A 17777-nucleotide genomic window follows, 5' to 3' on the forward strand; every position below is an offset into this window, starting at 1 on the left:
CTCACTTCTCAGTCGCATTTGTTCCTCTCTCTGGGACGGTTTTCAGTTGATATAGTAGTAGAAGTGAAAAATTGTCCTTTTGCTTATTCCTCCCTGCTATAGTAATTTGCCAGTCAAATTTAATTTAATAACTGCTAGCTTTGTCAGCAGTGGCAGTCACTTTTAAATTCTAGAATGAATGAACGCGAGGCTTTTGAACAAGTTCATAAGAAAAGAAAACTAGTGGCATTATTACCGTCGGGTAACTTTCAACCATCTGGGGGAAGTTGGTGCGTTTCACAATGTGATATCGAAACATTTCATTTTGAGTGGAACATAAAACATTTTGAGCTTCGAAATGGTACTAATTGTGAGTCAGATGTGATTCTAGTTAACGGATTGAAGACTTTAGTCTGGAAATAGTCGGTGGAGACCAACGGGAGATTTCTGTCGCTCTGAAGATATACGGCAGACACGACTTTACCGGATCCAGAATAGAATTACATCATACCCCTAAAGTGTATCGATCGACAACCGCAATTGTAAATAAAAAAAAAAAAAAAGGTTTCAGCCCAGGAAGTCGTCTTACCAAAAAAATGCCGTAACTCCATATGTCATTTTTAAGGTTGGCAAACATTTGGCGTTCGATTCTTTGCAGTTGGATGGCAGTCTCACCATTTGCTATGACATTGAATGTGTAGTTGACACTAAAAACGTGACAGGGAAACTTGCTGCTGGTGTAAACGATGGCTGTATTAGTTGCAGCGATCAATTGGTGGGCCAACTCGAAGAATTATACGAAAGTAAGAAGTTCAGTGACGTTGTCATCAACGTTGGTGGACGTGAATTCCAGCGCACAAGAACATTTTGGCGACAAGAAGCAAAGTATTTGCTGCCATGTTCGAACATCAGACCACTGAAAAATTGTCTAATAACGTAGTGATTGAAGGCATTGATCCGGACGTGTTTCAAGAGCTCCTCCATTTTATTTACACAGGCCGGATGCCTTTGGCGAAGATGGAACAGATGGCTATTGGACTCATGGCTGCCGCCGATAAATATCTGTTGGATCAACTGAAAATCGAGTGCGAAAATCATTTGATTCGTCAAATGTCTGCTGACGATTGTCTCGAATTGCTTCTGCTCACCGACCGGAACCCGCCAGCGGATGATTTGAAACAGGCTGCAGTCGATTTCTTCCGGCGTTCTCCAGGAGAAGTGATACAAACCGACGGATGGAATAAGGCCAAAAAAGAATTGCCCATCAATCATGCCTTGTGGTCTTTCGCCCTAGATATCCTGGAAAAGGTATACCGTCCGAGGAGTTCAGCACCATCATTTATCCTAGCTATAGGAAGAGAAAGAGAAACAAAAATGAGACGTTATCTTTAAACAAATTTTTACTCAAACTTTAGCAGAATACGCAGAATTTACGCGAATAATTTTCAGGAAAAGATTTGGCTTTGTATCGCTTGAAAAATATTAATTCGTGCCCTGAAATCATGTACTTTCTATAAAGAATTTCTCACTTTGGTGTGTCGCTGAAGTGTTCATGTTTATTAAGTGGTGTTACAAAATACAGACAATTTTCAATTTACCGTGTTTTTTTAATTTTTTTAAATTCTGTATACAAATTTTTTGATTTCATTTTCATGGATTGAGTTTCGGCCTTGCACCCTTGATCGTAGCTCGTGTGTATTTCATTAAATGAAGATTTTTATCAATTTTTCTGCGCTCAGTCGCCAATCAGAGCGGTACCATGATGGAAACGCCCGGAAACACCTTGGCAGTTGGAATGCATCACGGTTGTACCGAACTTACGCTGATTCGAATGAATGAACCGCTACAGTGATGGCTACTCGGCTAAAAACCAAGAAGAAGATTTCTCATAGATAGAAAAGAAGTATACGAGAAATCCATCGGCGTATGTAAGCCTAATTAATAACAAATTGGTAAAATGTGTTTTAAAAATCACTCCTTTCGCCCTTTCACAGATTTGGTTGTCTGGGTTTTTCAGCTATAATCATGGAGCTGATAATCGGCTAATCAGTTTGTTGGTAAGGGGAAGGGGGAAGTGGTGGAAACATTTTTGAAGGCTGAGACGCACTTACATCCTTCGCAGCTTTCTTTTAGTTCCGACCACATTGTGAGTCATATATTTTTAAAAAATACTTTTGATATTATATAGCACTGCTTCTGACCAGTTTCCGCTTCTATATAGGAGGGCCGGGCCAAATATAGGAAATAAATTAACGAAGCGATATGACGAAACAAATGAGTCAGGCTTTTTTTTTATAATTTTATATAAATCGTTTTGAAGTTATTTGGGTTTACTTTTCCGTCAAGTTGGGCGTCAGTAACAAAGTCGAAGTGATACGAGTCGAATCAGTTGGCCCGCGTTATACCATCGTTAGTAAAAGTTGTTGATTTATACGCCCACCGCCGTTGTATATATGCTTTGTTGCAGCACACGCAATTATTTTTGACTGTTTGTTCGCTTCGTGAAACTAAAACGACGCTGCGAAGATGATGGCAACCAGAAGGAATTGGAAGTGCCCGACCCTGTTGTTAATAACCGTAGTCCTATGGTTGAACGCAGCCAATTGCCAGCAGCAAACTGGTAATGAAATATTTGACTCGAGTTTATGTCCTCGTCGTTTATATAGATTGCAGCTATAACATTGTTTCGTCTTTTTTTCTCTGCTGCTTCCAGCTAGCAATATCAGCCGGAAGAAATTAACTTGTCCCGTCGCTTCACCCCCGAAAAATGGCAAAATCAAATTGGGTTCGGGCGGCCGTGAAGCTAAGTACAGCTGCAATCAATATTACGTCCTGGTCGGCCAAAACACGTCGACGTGTCTCCAGGGCGAGTGGACATCGGAGACTCCAGTTTGTGCCAGTGAGTAGGATTTTTGGTTGACATTCATGAGGAAATTATGTTATACACTATAGACTCGTATTAATGATTGTATATTTTGTTTGTGCTTTTTCGCTGTTGTTATTTGCCGCAGCTGACGGCTGCCAGTCCGTTCCGTCGCCTCCGTCGGGACGATTCATCCCCAGCGACGGAGGGGCCGTCACGAGACTCGAGTGCGATCCGGGCTACAGACCATCAGGTTGGCCCTTGATCTACTGTGTCGACAGATTCGTCTGGAACGGAACAGCCCCCCATTGCCAAGGTCAGTCCACTGTTTGTTTTATTTGTTTATTTCATATCGATAAGTTGGTTATGTCGTCTTATAGCCAACGGCGACGTGCAGCAGTTGGCGACGCGTTGCGACTTTGAGAGCCAAGACCTTTGCGGATGGGTCCAGGACACGCGGACTGACGAGTTTGACTGGGCTTGGCGAAACGATAACGGAACATCGTCGTTTCACCTTGGAACCGGCCCGTCATTTGATCACACTCTGGGCGAAGGCAAAGCCGGTTAGTTTTTTTTTATTCCTCTCGATTGAACGCGCACGGATTGATTTTCTCGGATTTTTTAAAACTTCTGGGTTTTTCATTTTGTCTTGATGCATTAATGTGGCCGGCAAAATTTGGGAAAACCCGACAAATTTGGGGATTTCCGAAAGAAATGGGAAAAACAATTTCGGTATTTTAAATTTTTTTTTGTGTCTTGTGGGCGAAGGTCATTATCTATTCATCGAGTCTTTCAATCGAGTCCTGAATGGTACGGCCCGCCTCTTCTCGCCCGTTTACAGCCCACCGAAAGCATCCGCCGCGGTCAACGAAGAAGTTTGTTTCTCCTTTTGGTTCCACATGTACGGCAGCACGGCCGGTAAAATGCTTCATCCGGATATCATTCTATAAGTCTAGTTTTTATATTACTATAATTAGTTGCTATTCCTTATTAATTGTAGTAAATAATAACTTTTTATTGTTTTTATTTATTTTGAAAACTAATATTATAGGTCAACTTCATGTCTACATCAAACCGGAAAGTAAAAAAATGTCGGAACTGAGGCCGGTCTTTATCCGCTCTGGAGATCAGGGCGATCATTGGCGTCAAGGTTACATTTCGCTGGACACGGTCACTGAAAACTTCCAGGTAAATAGTTTACATTACGCAACTTCGCGCAACTTGATGTACTAATATCTATTTAACTTCTCTGTTGTTTGTTGGAGCACGTTTTATTTTTGATTTTTTTTTCACCATATAGGTTGTGATTGAAGGCGTACGAGGATCGGGTGACGCCGGCGACTCGGCCATTGACGACGTCCAGTTGACAAAGGGCGAGGAATGTCTGGCAGCTCTGAAGAGAATGATGCATGACACAGGTATATCTATTTAACCTTTTCATATAGGCGCTCGAGTTGTTGCAACCCAGCAACAAGTTGCGTTCATTTCACGAAAGCAAAACACACGATGAAAAAGAATGACATCAAACTATAATCAACAAGTCAACTGAAATACTTGTACATTATGTGCAGTGCTATTTATGGACAGGATAAATTCGTTTATCAATTTTGATTGAAACGAATTTGCATTTGATTTATTAATCGCTTTGTTTTTCGTTTAGAAACAACGACCACCCAGCCGTCGAGCACGATCCCACCGCCGTCTAACCCTACGACGGCGTCAACGACTAGTGTATTATTAAATGGCGATCCTCCCCAAGGTAATAAAACGTTTATTCGTACTGATTAACTATTACTATTTAACTACTATCACTGATTATCATTTGCTTCTCCGGAATTCCCTTCGGTTATTCCCCGCCTTTGTGTATATTCTTTTTTCACTTGCTTCCCAGGGGGACTGCCTGCAGATGAACAACCAGTCATCACGGCCAATCAGCAATCATCATCATCCGGTGCCAGCATCCAAGTTTCATTGCCAAATTGGCTGATTGTCGTCACCGTCGTAGTCGCCGCACTTGGCGACTCTTTAGCTCGTGATGGTTGGTGTCGTCGTAGGCCGTGATCCAATTATGAAAATCCGTCTCGAATAGTTGGCGGATAGACCCAAGCTGCGATTGAGCCATCCGGATCAGCTGGGGAAGAGACAAAAGTCTATTTTAGTTGGGTATATTAACACTTAAAAACCACGCACACATTACATAGCGACACTACCACGTGCTACATTAGGATACTATATCACTACACCATACACATTTCACGGTAAAAGTGTAAATGTGTGGACACACAAATACAATAATGCAGGTGTCACATGCAAATCTTCCACAAGAGCAATTTTTCTTAAACACTCAATCTTGATTTTTTATTAAAATTCTTCATTTTAATCCTTGCAATTACTGAGAGACTAACAACGTTAAGCGAGTAAATTGTAAAAAAAATGAACATCAAAACAAAAAAATCCGATAAGAAAAAATTGATCAGTTGGTTCTAAGTACAGTTGCAAAATAACGAAACAATTTAGTTTTCACTGCCTCATTATAAATCTAACGGCTTGACGTTGGTAAATATTACCTTCGTCAGCTAATCAATTTTTTTCATAATTAGTTGGCATTTTCAAAACTGATTGTACTCGCCCTTCATAATAGACCTTGGCACATGCTACAGGCCAATTTATCTAGCTAAGAGTTCCATCGAGTTCCATATTTATTTCCCCAAGGTGCGGAAAACTACTAGCTATGGCTTTCATCTTTGAGGGGAGGGGAGGAACTTTTAAGAAAATGCTGGTGGCTAGGCCGGGTGGAAAACCGACCAAATAATAGGGTTGGTGCATGAATAGGTAATTTGTTTGAAAAAATTTTTTCTAAGAATCAGTTTTTCACGCTGATTCTCTGGTATTTTTTTTTTTTATTTTTGAAATAATAATTTTCCCCCGTAATCTCACTTCAAAGTGGAGATTAGCTCCCCCCATTTTAAAACGGACCCCACGCCATTTTTGGTGGGCGGTCCTTGAAATGGGATGAATTTTGCTCTTTTCCCCCCTTTTTTCACCCTTTTCGTATTACGCCTTTCGGCCCTAAGGGCAAAAGAGATAGGCAGCACGAAAAAGGGTAAAAAGGGGTGAAAAAGAGCAAAATTCATGCCATTTCAAGGACCGCGAAAGACGAAAAGGGTGAAAAGGGGGGAAAAAGACAAAATTCATCACATTTTTAGGACCGCCCACCAAAAATGGCGTGGGGTCCGTTTTAACAAGCCGTCTACGACTCAAAGAGATCGTTTTGGGGGGGTTTTCGATTTTGCGGAAATCATCGCTCTGGGTCCTAAAAATATGAAAATATAGGGGTTTTGTGCGAAATTTTTTGCTTATTCCATTGGTGAAAATCGCAATCGCCTAACTTTTCCAGTTTAGGAGATATTTGAGAAAAACTGAGAGGGGGTAGCCGAAATTTTGACTTTTTCTTGGTTTTTGTGCAGCAGTTTTCTCGTCAACTGCTGCACTTTATAAACATCGAATTGGTTTAAAATGATGGGATAGACCGTCTCTTCAAACCGTTTTAATATTTTTTAAATTCTCGGCTTAGAAGCCGAGATATTAATGATTGAAATTTTGGAAAAAATTTCCCAAAATTTCTTCGTTTTTTGGCCATGCCGGGCTTCATCCTATAAGCCACCTAGCGCTCGCGAAAACAAAATTTTCTCCTCATTGCCTTTAGGGTCTGTTGGGGTGACCACCCCCCCCCCCCCTCGATAGGTGTAGACTGACGCTATAAGGGAGACCACCCCAAGAAACCCTAAAGGCAAAGAGGGGGAAATGTTGTTTTCGCGAGCGCTAGGTGGCTTATATCGCGTCGATGTTACCATCGCTGTACGTGGTCAGAATTCGCCAGTTCACTTTAGCTGTTGCTGCCCAGCGTTAATTTATTGGCCGTCTGTTATATTGCAATACACAAAAATAATTTCCGAGCCATCATCGAAAAATTTATGGAAGACATAAAGTAGTTGAAACTACCAGAATTAAAATTAATATTTCATAAATAGGCAATGTTAGCATTTTTGGCTACATCTCTCAGTTTTGTGAAGATTTTATAGATTTTAATAAATTTGTACGTTTGTTTGTAATTTTTCCCGCAATTATCTTTTTTCATTTTGCTACTACGTTAAAGCTTCACGCAGCTCTTGTTTTACAGAAGAAAAGTTTCAGTTAAGAATGAAAATTAGTCATAATCTTGACGCGCAAGAGGAAAGTACAGTATAACACACGAGGCATAAAAATGAAAGAGGAGCGGCATCACATTAATACAAACATATGAAAGTTTTTTTACGAATGACCAATTTGATGAAAGGATTCGTTGGATTTTAGGGTTTACAAAGAAAATACCACCAAACGCATTCTCCACTTTACATAAAGAAGGGAAATTTCTGTCATCTTGGTTTGTTCATGTTTTCTTCGTTACCAAATCAGTAACGATGCGTTTGTGCTTCCTGAGGATCGCCCAGCATATCCCGACAATCAATCTGGACTCCCTCCGACAACAATCCGTTAGCCTCATTTGGGTGGATATACAACCTCTTTGCTAACGTCGTCTAGCAAGAAACTGTTAATAATTGGATAATTCGAGAAACACGGGCGAAAACAGTAAAAGATGGATTCGAAAAGATAATTTCTCTGATTTCTGAGGCTGGCAAATAAAGCAATTGAAATGGGAAAATTGCATTCATTTTGTGAAAAGGAGGAAGCCAGCCATCCGAGATGAGTTTTATAAACTGTTCACAAACTGTGACATTACAAGACCAAACTTTACTCGCTGTTACGCGAGCGTAAAAACACTCCTGTCGGAGTTCGACAAAATTACCGAAATGAATGCCAACCTAGAACATCACCTGAAATGGGAAGTTGAGGACGTTGAGAAGAGAAGATGCTAAGAGTTTTCGGCCTTTCACCGCCATCATTTGAAACAGAAAATGGGACCAATCGTCTTCAAAACCAACTTGCCAATTTATGGAGCCAAGTCAAAAATAAACCCAACGACCCTGAAGAATGGAAAAAATTCACCGAGAGCCCAAAGTGACGACACCTGATGATGCGACAGACAGTAGCAGCACCCACGACAAAATTAAATGCCTTCAAATTAACCAGAATAGGAGAGAAAAAGCATGGGAAAAGCTCATTCATCAATGGTTAGCAGAAGAAAAAGTTCACGTTGTTTTCATTCAAGAACCGTGTCTCAAAAAAATCGACAACGAACAAACTAACGACTGTTGCTACTATTTCCCTGGCCTACCAAGAAACTACAGGGCCGTTCATAACAATTACTTGATGGGCAAAGACAAAAAATCGGAATACGGTTACAGTGCGGCCATACTTGTTCACGTCGACGTCCCATTCGAGCGCTTCATTCCGATGGCTGCACCGAGCGACAACTATCCGACAACATCCACAAGAGCTGATGGTCGACATCCGATTGACTGGGAATGGATGGGATGGTGTTACCTTGTTCTCCATGTTGCTAGGCTCCCCAGCCCTGACACTTGGATAGCGGTTCTTCACTCCTCACCATCATCATAGGCTGATTCAACATCTTCCGTTTCATCTTGAATCTGCTCACCTTGAAAATTTGGAAGGTCTGGCTGTCGTAGTTCAACAGTGTCTTCCCTTAGTTGCCCTTAGTGTAAGATGGGCGATGTAATCTGAGGTACTACAAATACATCTTCATACTCCATTGGAGTGGATAGTTGTCATCTCTCTCGGTTTATCGATTATGACGGCTCTGCTTCCATACTCGTCTGGTGAACCAATCTTCCAACCAATGTTCCCCGCCAGCTGCCTGATGCTAAGGAGGAGGATACGACACGGTGGTTGCCACAACTGCTTCTTTTAAACTGCAATGACACCACAGAAAAAATATGGTTCTTTAGCATTAAGAATTTCTTTAAATTCATTTCAAATGAAAATTGGTTGTGGGTCCGTTTTTCTTGTGTTCTACTTCATCCAATTCCCTTGTACCGATTCTTATTACATCAGTTTGCTTTAACTGCGTCACTTTAAGTGGAATAAAGTTGAAAAATAAAAAACGAGCTAGAAATGATGGAGTCAAACAAACACAGAAAATAAGATAAGAGAAAAAAAGGGAGAGAGAGATGTAAGCGCGTGAGCAGCCAATGAAACGAACGGACGGGAATTTTGTTTCCTCGTGTCTTTGAAACGGATTCTTATTTGCGCGTTCAAACCAAAAAATCAATCGTGTTTAATTGTTTATTGAATTCAGATTCCACGTTAATTATTTCTGGATTCTTCTGCAGCATCAATCTGTTTCTAGGTGGGTTTGCAAAACGTTGACTGCATTTTTCCTTTTAACATTGATTTGACTTTATTATTTTATTTTATTTTGTGGCGGAGGGAGGGGAGGGTTAGTTCCTCTATTACGATGCGATGACCTGATGAAAAAACTACTTTTGGGAATGGAATACAGTATAAAGTATAAGTCTACATATAAGTCTATCATAAAGAATTCAGTATAAGGTATGATGCAGGAACATCAGTGCATGAGCTAAACACTAGAATAAAATACTTCACGACAGAGATAAATGAGTAAGGAACATTATTAAAGCGAGAACCTAGCTGGGCCTATTTACACCACACTTGTCGAGCGTTGCATACGCGAGTTCTGCTTGGCTTATAGGAGCCAATTCGGTTTGGTTGCTCCTTCGAGGCCCCCAACCGACGGCCATCGATGCCCACAGTTGCAGTGGAAAAATCTGTGGCTTAGCTGCGTAGAGAGAGAGGGTAATTGAGAATGGGCATGAAGACAATAAAGTCGCTAAGATTGACTCACTCTCACCTGGCCGACGGGGAAAAAGGAGGGGGAGGAGACCCAAGATCAACTGAACTCTACGCGCTAAGCTCTAAGGCCTAAGAAGATCATATGGCCTGGAGCCAAAAGCAAACGGACGCAGAGATAGATACACGGTAGACTAAAACATGTCTAGTAAAAGTAAAACGGCCAAAAAACACACACATCGGAAGACAAATTAACAAACCAAAATTCTCCGTCTCCTCTACATAATATCAAACATGAACAGTATGGTCTTTAATCAAATCTGTATTCAAATTTTGAAGCAGTTGTTTTCAATTTAAAAAGAGGATTGACATGAAATATTAAGATTTACAGACTAAAATTATTTAAAAAATCAAACACTTTGTATCAAAGGCTTCTTTTAACAGTTTAAACCAAAAATGAACATAACTGACAACATATACAGCATAGGAAGTAATTTTGAAAAGCTTTGCGTTCTTTTCTTCGCCGATATTGAAAAAAACGAGACACATCAACAATCCCATATGTCCCAATGTTACTAAACACGAGAAAAAATTTGCGGTGATTCAATCATTCCTTAATTCCAACCTGAAGTCAACGATGATGTTTATTACAAGTTCAAGCAAAGCCAGGAGTTCAACATTCAAATTTTGCAGTACAGGACCATCCAAAGCATTCTTGGTTTAATCAGGTGGTGAAGGAGTTCTTCTAATAGCATTTATGGCCGAGGAATCGTGGACTGAAAATAAAAAAAGATAAAAACAGAACTTAACTATTAGCGCAATTGATAATAGCAAATAAACGCATGTTCATAAGACAGGTTGAGAATAACAACTAGCATTTCTAGTCCATTCTGTTAATTCATGACTGAAATAAATGAGTAAGGAACATTGGTACAGCGAGAACCTGGGCCTATTTACATCACACTGGTTGAGCGTCGCATACGCGAGCTCTGCTTGGCTTATAGAAGCCAATTAGGTTTGGTTGTACCTTCGAGGCCGCCAGACGGCCATCGATGCACACAGATGCAGTGAAAAAATCTACGGCTTAGCTGCGTAGAATTATGGTGATTGAGAATGGGCGTGAAGACAATAGAGTCGCTGAAATCGACTCACTCTCACCTCCGACAGGAGAAAGGAGGAGGAGGAGACCAAAGACCAACTTGACTCTATGCGTTAAGCTCTAAGGTCTAAGAAAATCATAGGGCCTAGAGCTGAGCAAACGGACGCAAAGATAGATACACGGTAGACTAAAACATGCCTAGTAAAAGTAAAACGACCAAAAAACACACACACCTCAGCTCGTTCAACCCCTCCTTAAGTTTAATTATATTTGTTTAGAATCGTGTTTTGCTTGCAGTAGTAATGTTTGCAATAAAATGAAGTACCTACCACCAACAATAAAGTACCTATATTTTAAAACCTTCTTGTCAAGAGGTAGTAATCTAGTTGTCCCACCAGGATAAGGGTCGTATCAAGTAGCTAAAATTTCAGCTTGGATTGCTGTTCTACAGTAAATTTTTACTGCCAAGCAGACGAAGTCAATATAAAAGCGGAAATATGAAATTATGCAAAAATTTTTCAAATAAATACATGAAATGCAACTATAAATATAAAAGTATAACTAAAGAAGAAGTTAAATTTTATTTTAGAAACATTTCATTGCGGATAATGGAACGAAAAATATATACAATTCAGCTACCAAGTCAGTTTTTGATTATTTTAAGATAATTTTTCCTATTAGGAAACAACAGAACAAGCAAAAAGGATAGAAGGACATTATTTTTGTCGAGAGGGAAGGGTTTGGAACGTTTAGGCCCACAAAGAGACTAAAAATTACACGCGTATTATATTCTCCATGTTAGAATTTGTTTAGCTCTGAAAGGGTACGGTATGATAAATCCTGCGCAGGACTTTTATATAGGTAAACGTTTAATTCAATTCCCACATTAATGCAAAGAAGGTTTTGGTTTATAAACAGGCAGGAATGAATTAATTTTTAAAAGAAAAGGTTGCAGTTGAATTTATATTAACCTGTGGTGGAAATAGTTTTCTCAAAGTGTCAGAACAAGAAAAACGGCGACTTGATGCAGATAATTCAAATAGGTTAAAGTTAAAAAAAATAGATAAAAATACTTTGGTGTGCATTTGGTTCACAGATCCAAATTAAAAAAAAAGATTACGGATGCTGTCTACAACTATAGTTTTTGAAACAACAAGAACAAACAAATATTCAAGAACAATTGCAGACGGGAGAAGAAAATAGAATACTGGATGGGGATAATGGTACGATGTTAAAAATTTAAAAGTAGGCTAATAATTAGTTACTTAGTAATATGGTGTGTATTTCGTTTGCGACATTGTGTAACATTTTTTAAGTCATAATTTATGTAAAAGAAATATGTTTTTTTCCAAAAAAGTACGAAGAAGATGCCGAGACGGATGATGAAGGGCCGGGCACTAGTGATCAGCAACGCGTACGACCTCTAGGCCATCCCCGCAATTTTCGTGTGTCACCCTGGTTTCAGGATCAGGGGAATAATAGTAAGTTTTTGCGCAGACACTAAGGGTGCTCATGAGTTGTGAGGGTTGATGTCGCCATCCTGTGATAGGTTTTTCCGAATTTTTCTTATCAGGAAGATTGATATTCGATCACACAGCACTGCAGACAATTTGGAATTACAAACTCCATAAAACTATGATGTTGGGGTTCGAATTGCAGAAGACATGAATCAAGGGGATTCCAATACGAGTTTAAAAAGAAATTGCGCCTTAAATAAAAGTCGCTTTTTTAATTTTGTGTTGCATCCTGTGCTTGACGCAATGCACGATTTTCTTGAGGGCATTGTCCCCTTTATTTTAAATTTAGTATTAAGGTACTTTGTACTGAATGTTAAAGAATATGGAATTTCTGCTTAAGTTTTAAATGACATAATTCGGATGTATTCATATGGAAGTTCTGACTCCTCGAACAAGCCATCACCAAGATTTACTCAAGAAAATTTACGAGAACAAGGCAACTATAATATAAAACAACGTGCCGCTCAGGCATGGTGTTTGATAAAAAATTTCCCACTTATTTTCGGTGACTTAATCCCTAGAAAAGATCCCTACTTTTCATTAGTTTTGTCGTTATAGATATTATGGACATAATTTTCTCTCCAGTTCTGTCTCCCGCTCATATTTCCCAGTTACGTGAGATGATTGACTACTTTTACTTTGATTTTAACCGACTTTTTCCGGACGTAAATCCAATTAACAAGTTTCATCATATGATTCACTATCCCAACATCATAAAAATGCATGGCTCTCCTATTCGCTATTGGTGTATGCGATATGAGGCTTTTCACAACATTGTAAAACGTAAAGCTCAATTGAATTGCAATTTTATTAATATTTCTAAATCTATCGCTCATCACCTTCAAAGTGTCTTTTGTGCAAATATGCAAAGCGATGACGGATTTAAAAAAAATTGATTTGAGGTTGGCCCCCATTTATTCGTGTTAAGTAGCCTGAATGCAGTAGTAAAATCCCCACTAGTAGAATAATTTGTAAAACCGAACCACCCCGTTCTTTCCCCTTCTTGGGTATTAGTTAATGGTTGGATGTATCGGACAAATTCTACTTTTGTACCAAAAAAAGCTTCGAAACCATTTCTCGTTATCCCGAGTTTGGAAAAATCCAAAAAATAGTTGTTCAAAATGACGAGATTGCTTTTATTGTGTCTCATTTCAATTCATTATTTGATAAACATTTTCATGCTTTTGAACTACATGAAGAAAAACCACCCCCTCGTGCTTTGTTTTTATTAAATAACATCCCAGATTGTGAGCCGTTATCTATAGTTACAAGCTACAAATGGAATGGCATCTCCTATGTAAATCCCCGTAATATAGTATAATTTTTGAAATTTCTGACTCTGGAGTCGTATACTCTGCATTTACAACAAACTATGTTTATTCCCATGACGTCTCGCATCACAATCTCTATTCAAAGTGTTTAAATATCCATAGTGCTTGTATCCAAATCTATGTTCCAAGTTGTATGTTTTTTCTGTGTCATCAAAATCTCGGCTTCTTTTCATGGCATGGCAACGTCATGAAAATTTGAATATTTCCAACATATCGGCAACGTTTAGAGCGTCAAATGGTGCGTCCAGACGGTATCCGATTGAATTAGTTTTGGTCACGTGATCTCTGAAAACCAATGGTGTTGCTGAAAGTTAGGTCGAAAGTGAAACCACCTCAAGATCAAAACACTTTCAGCATTGCCAAATTGTTATATAGAGATCTTTGAACTAATTTTGTTGTTAGGAAGGACACGAGATAAATATGTGTCAACTATGAGAAGATATTAAGTAGCACTCATTTGTTTGAGAGTGTGCAAAGCGTTGGACCAACTTCTTGCTAATGCGTTTGCTTTAAAACAAATTTCTCGACTCACTACTTTAGCTTTGAATCTCTTTATTGGGAAAACGGCAAACTCATTTAATTCCAGATTTCGACAACATTTCACGTTTTCACAATTTAAACATTCCAACAAGAGTTATATGCTGTTTCTTGAAAAGAAACCTTATTTTCAGTACTAAGTAAATGATATGGCTACATGGTAGTCCATATGACATGAAAAAGGAACAGCTGCATGTATGCAAATTGGCCGAAGTAACATTTTCACCAAGACTGGATGTCAAACGGAAGACATAACCTGACTGAAAACAATTAAGTGAAATGAAAATTAAATTGATATCTAAAATATTTCTCCATAAAATCTCATACCTCAAAAATTGAATAAGATTTAACTCCTTTCCTACACATTTCCTTTTCTACAAGTTTTAATGCATAAGGAGTGGATAATGTGACTAGACCTTGAAAGACTAGACGAGGTTTCCTAGTTGGGAATTTCAATATTCCCTCAATTGTGTTTCCGTCGGAATCTATGGTTCGGAAAAGAGTGATTTAGAGATTTATCAAGAAGAACTTGAAAAACCTGATGAAACTTCACTTGCTTGTGATTTAAGACAGTTTTGATTGTTGAGTAAAACCTATAAATAAAATCAGTGAGATATTCCACATATTCAATCAAAATTGTACTGCGATGACCATTACACATGTAACATTATCTTTTTAAAAGAATGGTCAGCGTTGGCAAGAGATATCCGATCGAAACCTTCACATCCGCTTGAAGGACATCCAGAGCTTATGACAATAGGTTTCATCATTTTCACGTATTCACGCACCAGTTCTTCTTCTGCCGTGAGAAAATACTGAATACCATAGAATTAAAAAAAATCTTTATGCTCGGAACGCTTCTTGTTGATTAAATGATTGACTCGTTTCAGGGCATTGTAGTACGAATTTCATCTGGTCTCATTGTTTATGATAAACAGTTTGCCAAGGTGCTTTTGAATATCACCAAAAACTTTGGCACTTTGATTGTGTTGTCCAATATTGAAAATTAGCCCGACGCCACCGCCCCTTTTCCTGGTGGCAACAGGACGAGGAACATGTAGGCCTATTGATGTGTAGCCAGGGGGCATGCCGACCTTAGGATGTGGTCACCGTGGGTGACATTGAGCAAAGTCTCAGTAATTGCAAGAAAATCGCATCCAAGTGAGGCAATGAGATCAGCGATGTTGTGTTTCCTCTGGCAGACAGATGTGGTATTAATTAAGCCATGCCTCTTTGGAGGAGGCGTGAGGTGGTTCTGGGGTAGGAATCGTCTTCTCTTTAGAAGTATGGGGGCGAGTGAACCGACGAGGGTTTGCAGAAAAAAAGCCAAGTGTGACTTGTCAGTATTTTTGGTCTTGTGGTCATTTATTTTTTCAGACCAGAGAAAATTTAATTCTTATAGAGATTCAGGGTGCTTAAAGCTATAATTATAATGTACAAAAACATAAAATGTAATGTTCAGTTTCCATTCAAGACCCAGATGAAAGAAAGTGAAATACCTCCATATTTCTCCTATTAAACACAGAGTTACTGGTAACGGATAAAACTTAAAAAAATAAACAAGAAACCCTTTACCATCTTTCTTAAGCTCGATTAAATGAAATAATTTGGTTGGCAGCTCAATAACTCTTTTCACACATGAATGTCCCGCATAAGTACTGGCCATTGTCTCGTTAGCCTACAGTCATTCTCATTGAATTCGCTGCTGAAATTGTCAAATAATCATTTGATCACTCAATTCAGGATCAGTGATCAGGCCAATCCTCGAAGAGTTACAAAAGAAACACAAAAGGAAAAGTCAGTCGACAACATTCAACTGACACAGTCAATAGATCAATATAGCCAAATGTCAATGAATTTTCTTTACTTTTCACTGCCAGAGTCATGATTACTCTTTAAAGTTACAGTTCTATAATCAAATTTATCATCACCATCTTCAGCGGCCACAAGACTTTTAGTTTGTAAACTTCTAGAAGCTGTTAGCTTTTTTGACGCCATTCAAATTAGTCTCTTAATACTTTCAATTTCAGATTCTCTGGCTTCAAATTTAAAAAAAATGTGTGAATTCATTACAGATAACTGATATAATAGCAAGATTTACTCACAAGGTAACAACTTAATTTTTTTTAGTTGCTAAATTCAAGTTAATCACTAATCTGTAAGCAAGTATTAGCCACAGTACACACCAGACAGCTTTCAACCTTCAACGTCTAGACTTGTATTTACACGCCCTAAAGCATATATTAAAAATGACCAAAATGAAAAGATCTACAACCCTGTATTAATTGTTTGTCGATAGCAGAAAACTTGTCTTGCTAGGGAAGAGCCAAATTGTCTAATTTATGTAACAACTCAAACTTTTGGTTTGATGGCGTGGCAGGCGGTGAGCTTCCGTTCATGAAGCAGAAGCTCAAGCTCAAGCATGAACTTTTTTTAAGAGCTCAAAGCTCACAAAATGAGCGAGCGCGCCCATGAAAGCTCAAGTTCTTGTTAAGCTCGTTTCAACTCTTGTCATTCCCCTATCATAATTGGGCGCTATTATGATACTGCTATGTTGCTTACGTTCGTTAACGCGAATAGGGAATTGCAGTTTTAGGAAAGTGATATTGTTGGTGTAGATGGTATCCGTGTTGGTTCCACAGTAAAGTGAACGAATCTTAGAACGATGACGAAGGATTTGAAACTGAAGGGATAAAGTTCCACCCAGATCAAATACTGCACTGCTGTACTCGTAAGTTTTGTGTAAATTAATTTCAATTTCACAATTAATAATTGAAAAAATATTCAAATTAGATGATTTTTCGGTCCTCATCCACTACTGAAGTTGTAACAGTGAATATACTGTCAACTATTTCCTCGGTAAGCGTTAACAAGGAAGTACTTTCATCAACTACCGTCGAAACAGAGCCTGTTTCTACAGAAAATAACAAAAATATCAAAAAAATCAGATAATAAAAAAGGTTAAAACTACAATCAAAGCAACATGTAATTGTAATTTTTTTCTCGCAGACTGCCCAAATAGGAATTCTTGTCCAAAGGCGGGACCAAAGCCGTGCGGATGGTGCAGGGGGCACAGGGGAATCTCTAAGATGTCCCATTGCGAGCCCTTATTTGAACACGTTACTCATTTTAATCTTGTCGGATACGTCATTTTTTACTCCCTCTCGTAGAAGTCTCTGATGCGTCCCGTTTTTATTTTTTGGCTCCTTCTCGACACTTAGAAAATTTCGGAGAAACTGTCTTTGTCTTTTCGCGGCAAAGTTTGATTCTAAAATTCCATTATTAGCTTTATCTTCTAACCTCAGATATGATTTCGTGGCACATCTGTATAGTACTGGTCTCTCACCATGACGATCCGGGTTCGATCCCCGGGTCAGGTTCCATATTTCTTCAACTATGATGGTTATATGCAGTCGAATTATGATGTGTGCCTGGTAACCCTTTGCATACTCTGACAAATAAACTTTGTCCGGATATCCGGATCACCGTTCGTGAAAAAATGTCGGCATAGCAAACACTCATAAGAAAAAGAAGTGTAAAGAAAAAAGGAACGAAATTCAGAGTCCAGAAAAAGATTTATTATTAATGACTTCTTGAGATCCTTTTTCCGTCCCAAGTACGTCTAAAGTCCATCCAATGGGACGGGATAAGGACCGCTATGAGATCTCGGCGAAGCGGAC

General features: G+C 38.9%; 3 protein-coding genes across 3 annotated transcripts; all 3 read left to right on the plus strand.

The window, feature by feature from the left end:
- Positions 1–337: 337 nt before the first annotated feature.
- On the plus strand, positions 338–1421 carry LOC124323076 (speckle-type POZ protein B-like). Its single transcript, XM_046784314.1, has 4 exons — positions 338–349; positions 605–782; positions 833–1287; positions 1395–1421. Exons 1-4 carry the CDS (start codon positions 338–340, stop codon positions 1419–1421), a joined length of 672 nt encoding a protein of 223 aa, XP_046640270.1.
- A 912-nt stretch (positions 1422–2333) lies between these two features.
- LOC124311589 (MAM and LDL-receptor class A domain-containing protein 1-like) lies at positions 2334–5190 on the plus strand. Its single transcript, XM_046776090.1, has 9 exons — positions 2334–2599; positions 2693–2878; positions 2991–3158; positions 3223–3405; positions 3611–3760; positions 3894–4030; positions 4143–4260; positions 4503–4601; positions 4734–5190. Exons 1-9 carry the CDS (start codon positions 2506–2508, stop codon positions 4901–4903), a joined length of 1305 nt encoding a protein of 434 aa, XP_046632046.1. The 5' UTR covers positions 2334–2505; the 3' UTR covers positions 4904–5190.
- A 1529-nt stretch (positions 5191–6719) lies between these two features.
- Positions 6720–8594, plus strand: LOC124311982. The gene is made up of 2 exons (XM_046776367.1): positions 6720–7863; positions 7899–8594. The coding sequence occupies exons 1-2, from the start codon at positions 7752–7754 to the stop codon at positions 8399–8401; spliced, it is 615 nt and encodes a 204-aa protein (XP_046632323.1). The 5' UTR covers positions 6720–7751; the 3' UTR covers positions 8402–8594.
- Positions 8595–17777: the final 9183 nt, after the last annotated feature.

This window comes from Daphnia pulicaria, chromosome 1 (genome assembly GCF_021234035.1).
Source record: "Daphnia pulicaria isolate SC F1-1A chromosome 1, SC_F0-13Bv2, whole genome shotgun sequence".
Classification (NCBI taxonomy): Eukaryota; Metazoa; Arthropoda; class Branchiopoda; order Diplostraca; family Daphniidae; genus Daphnia; species Daphnia pulicaria.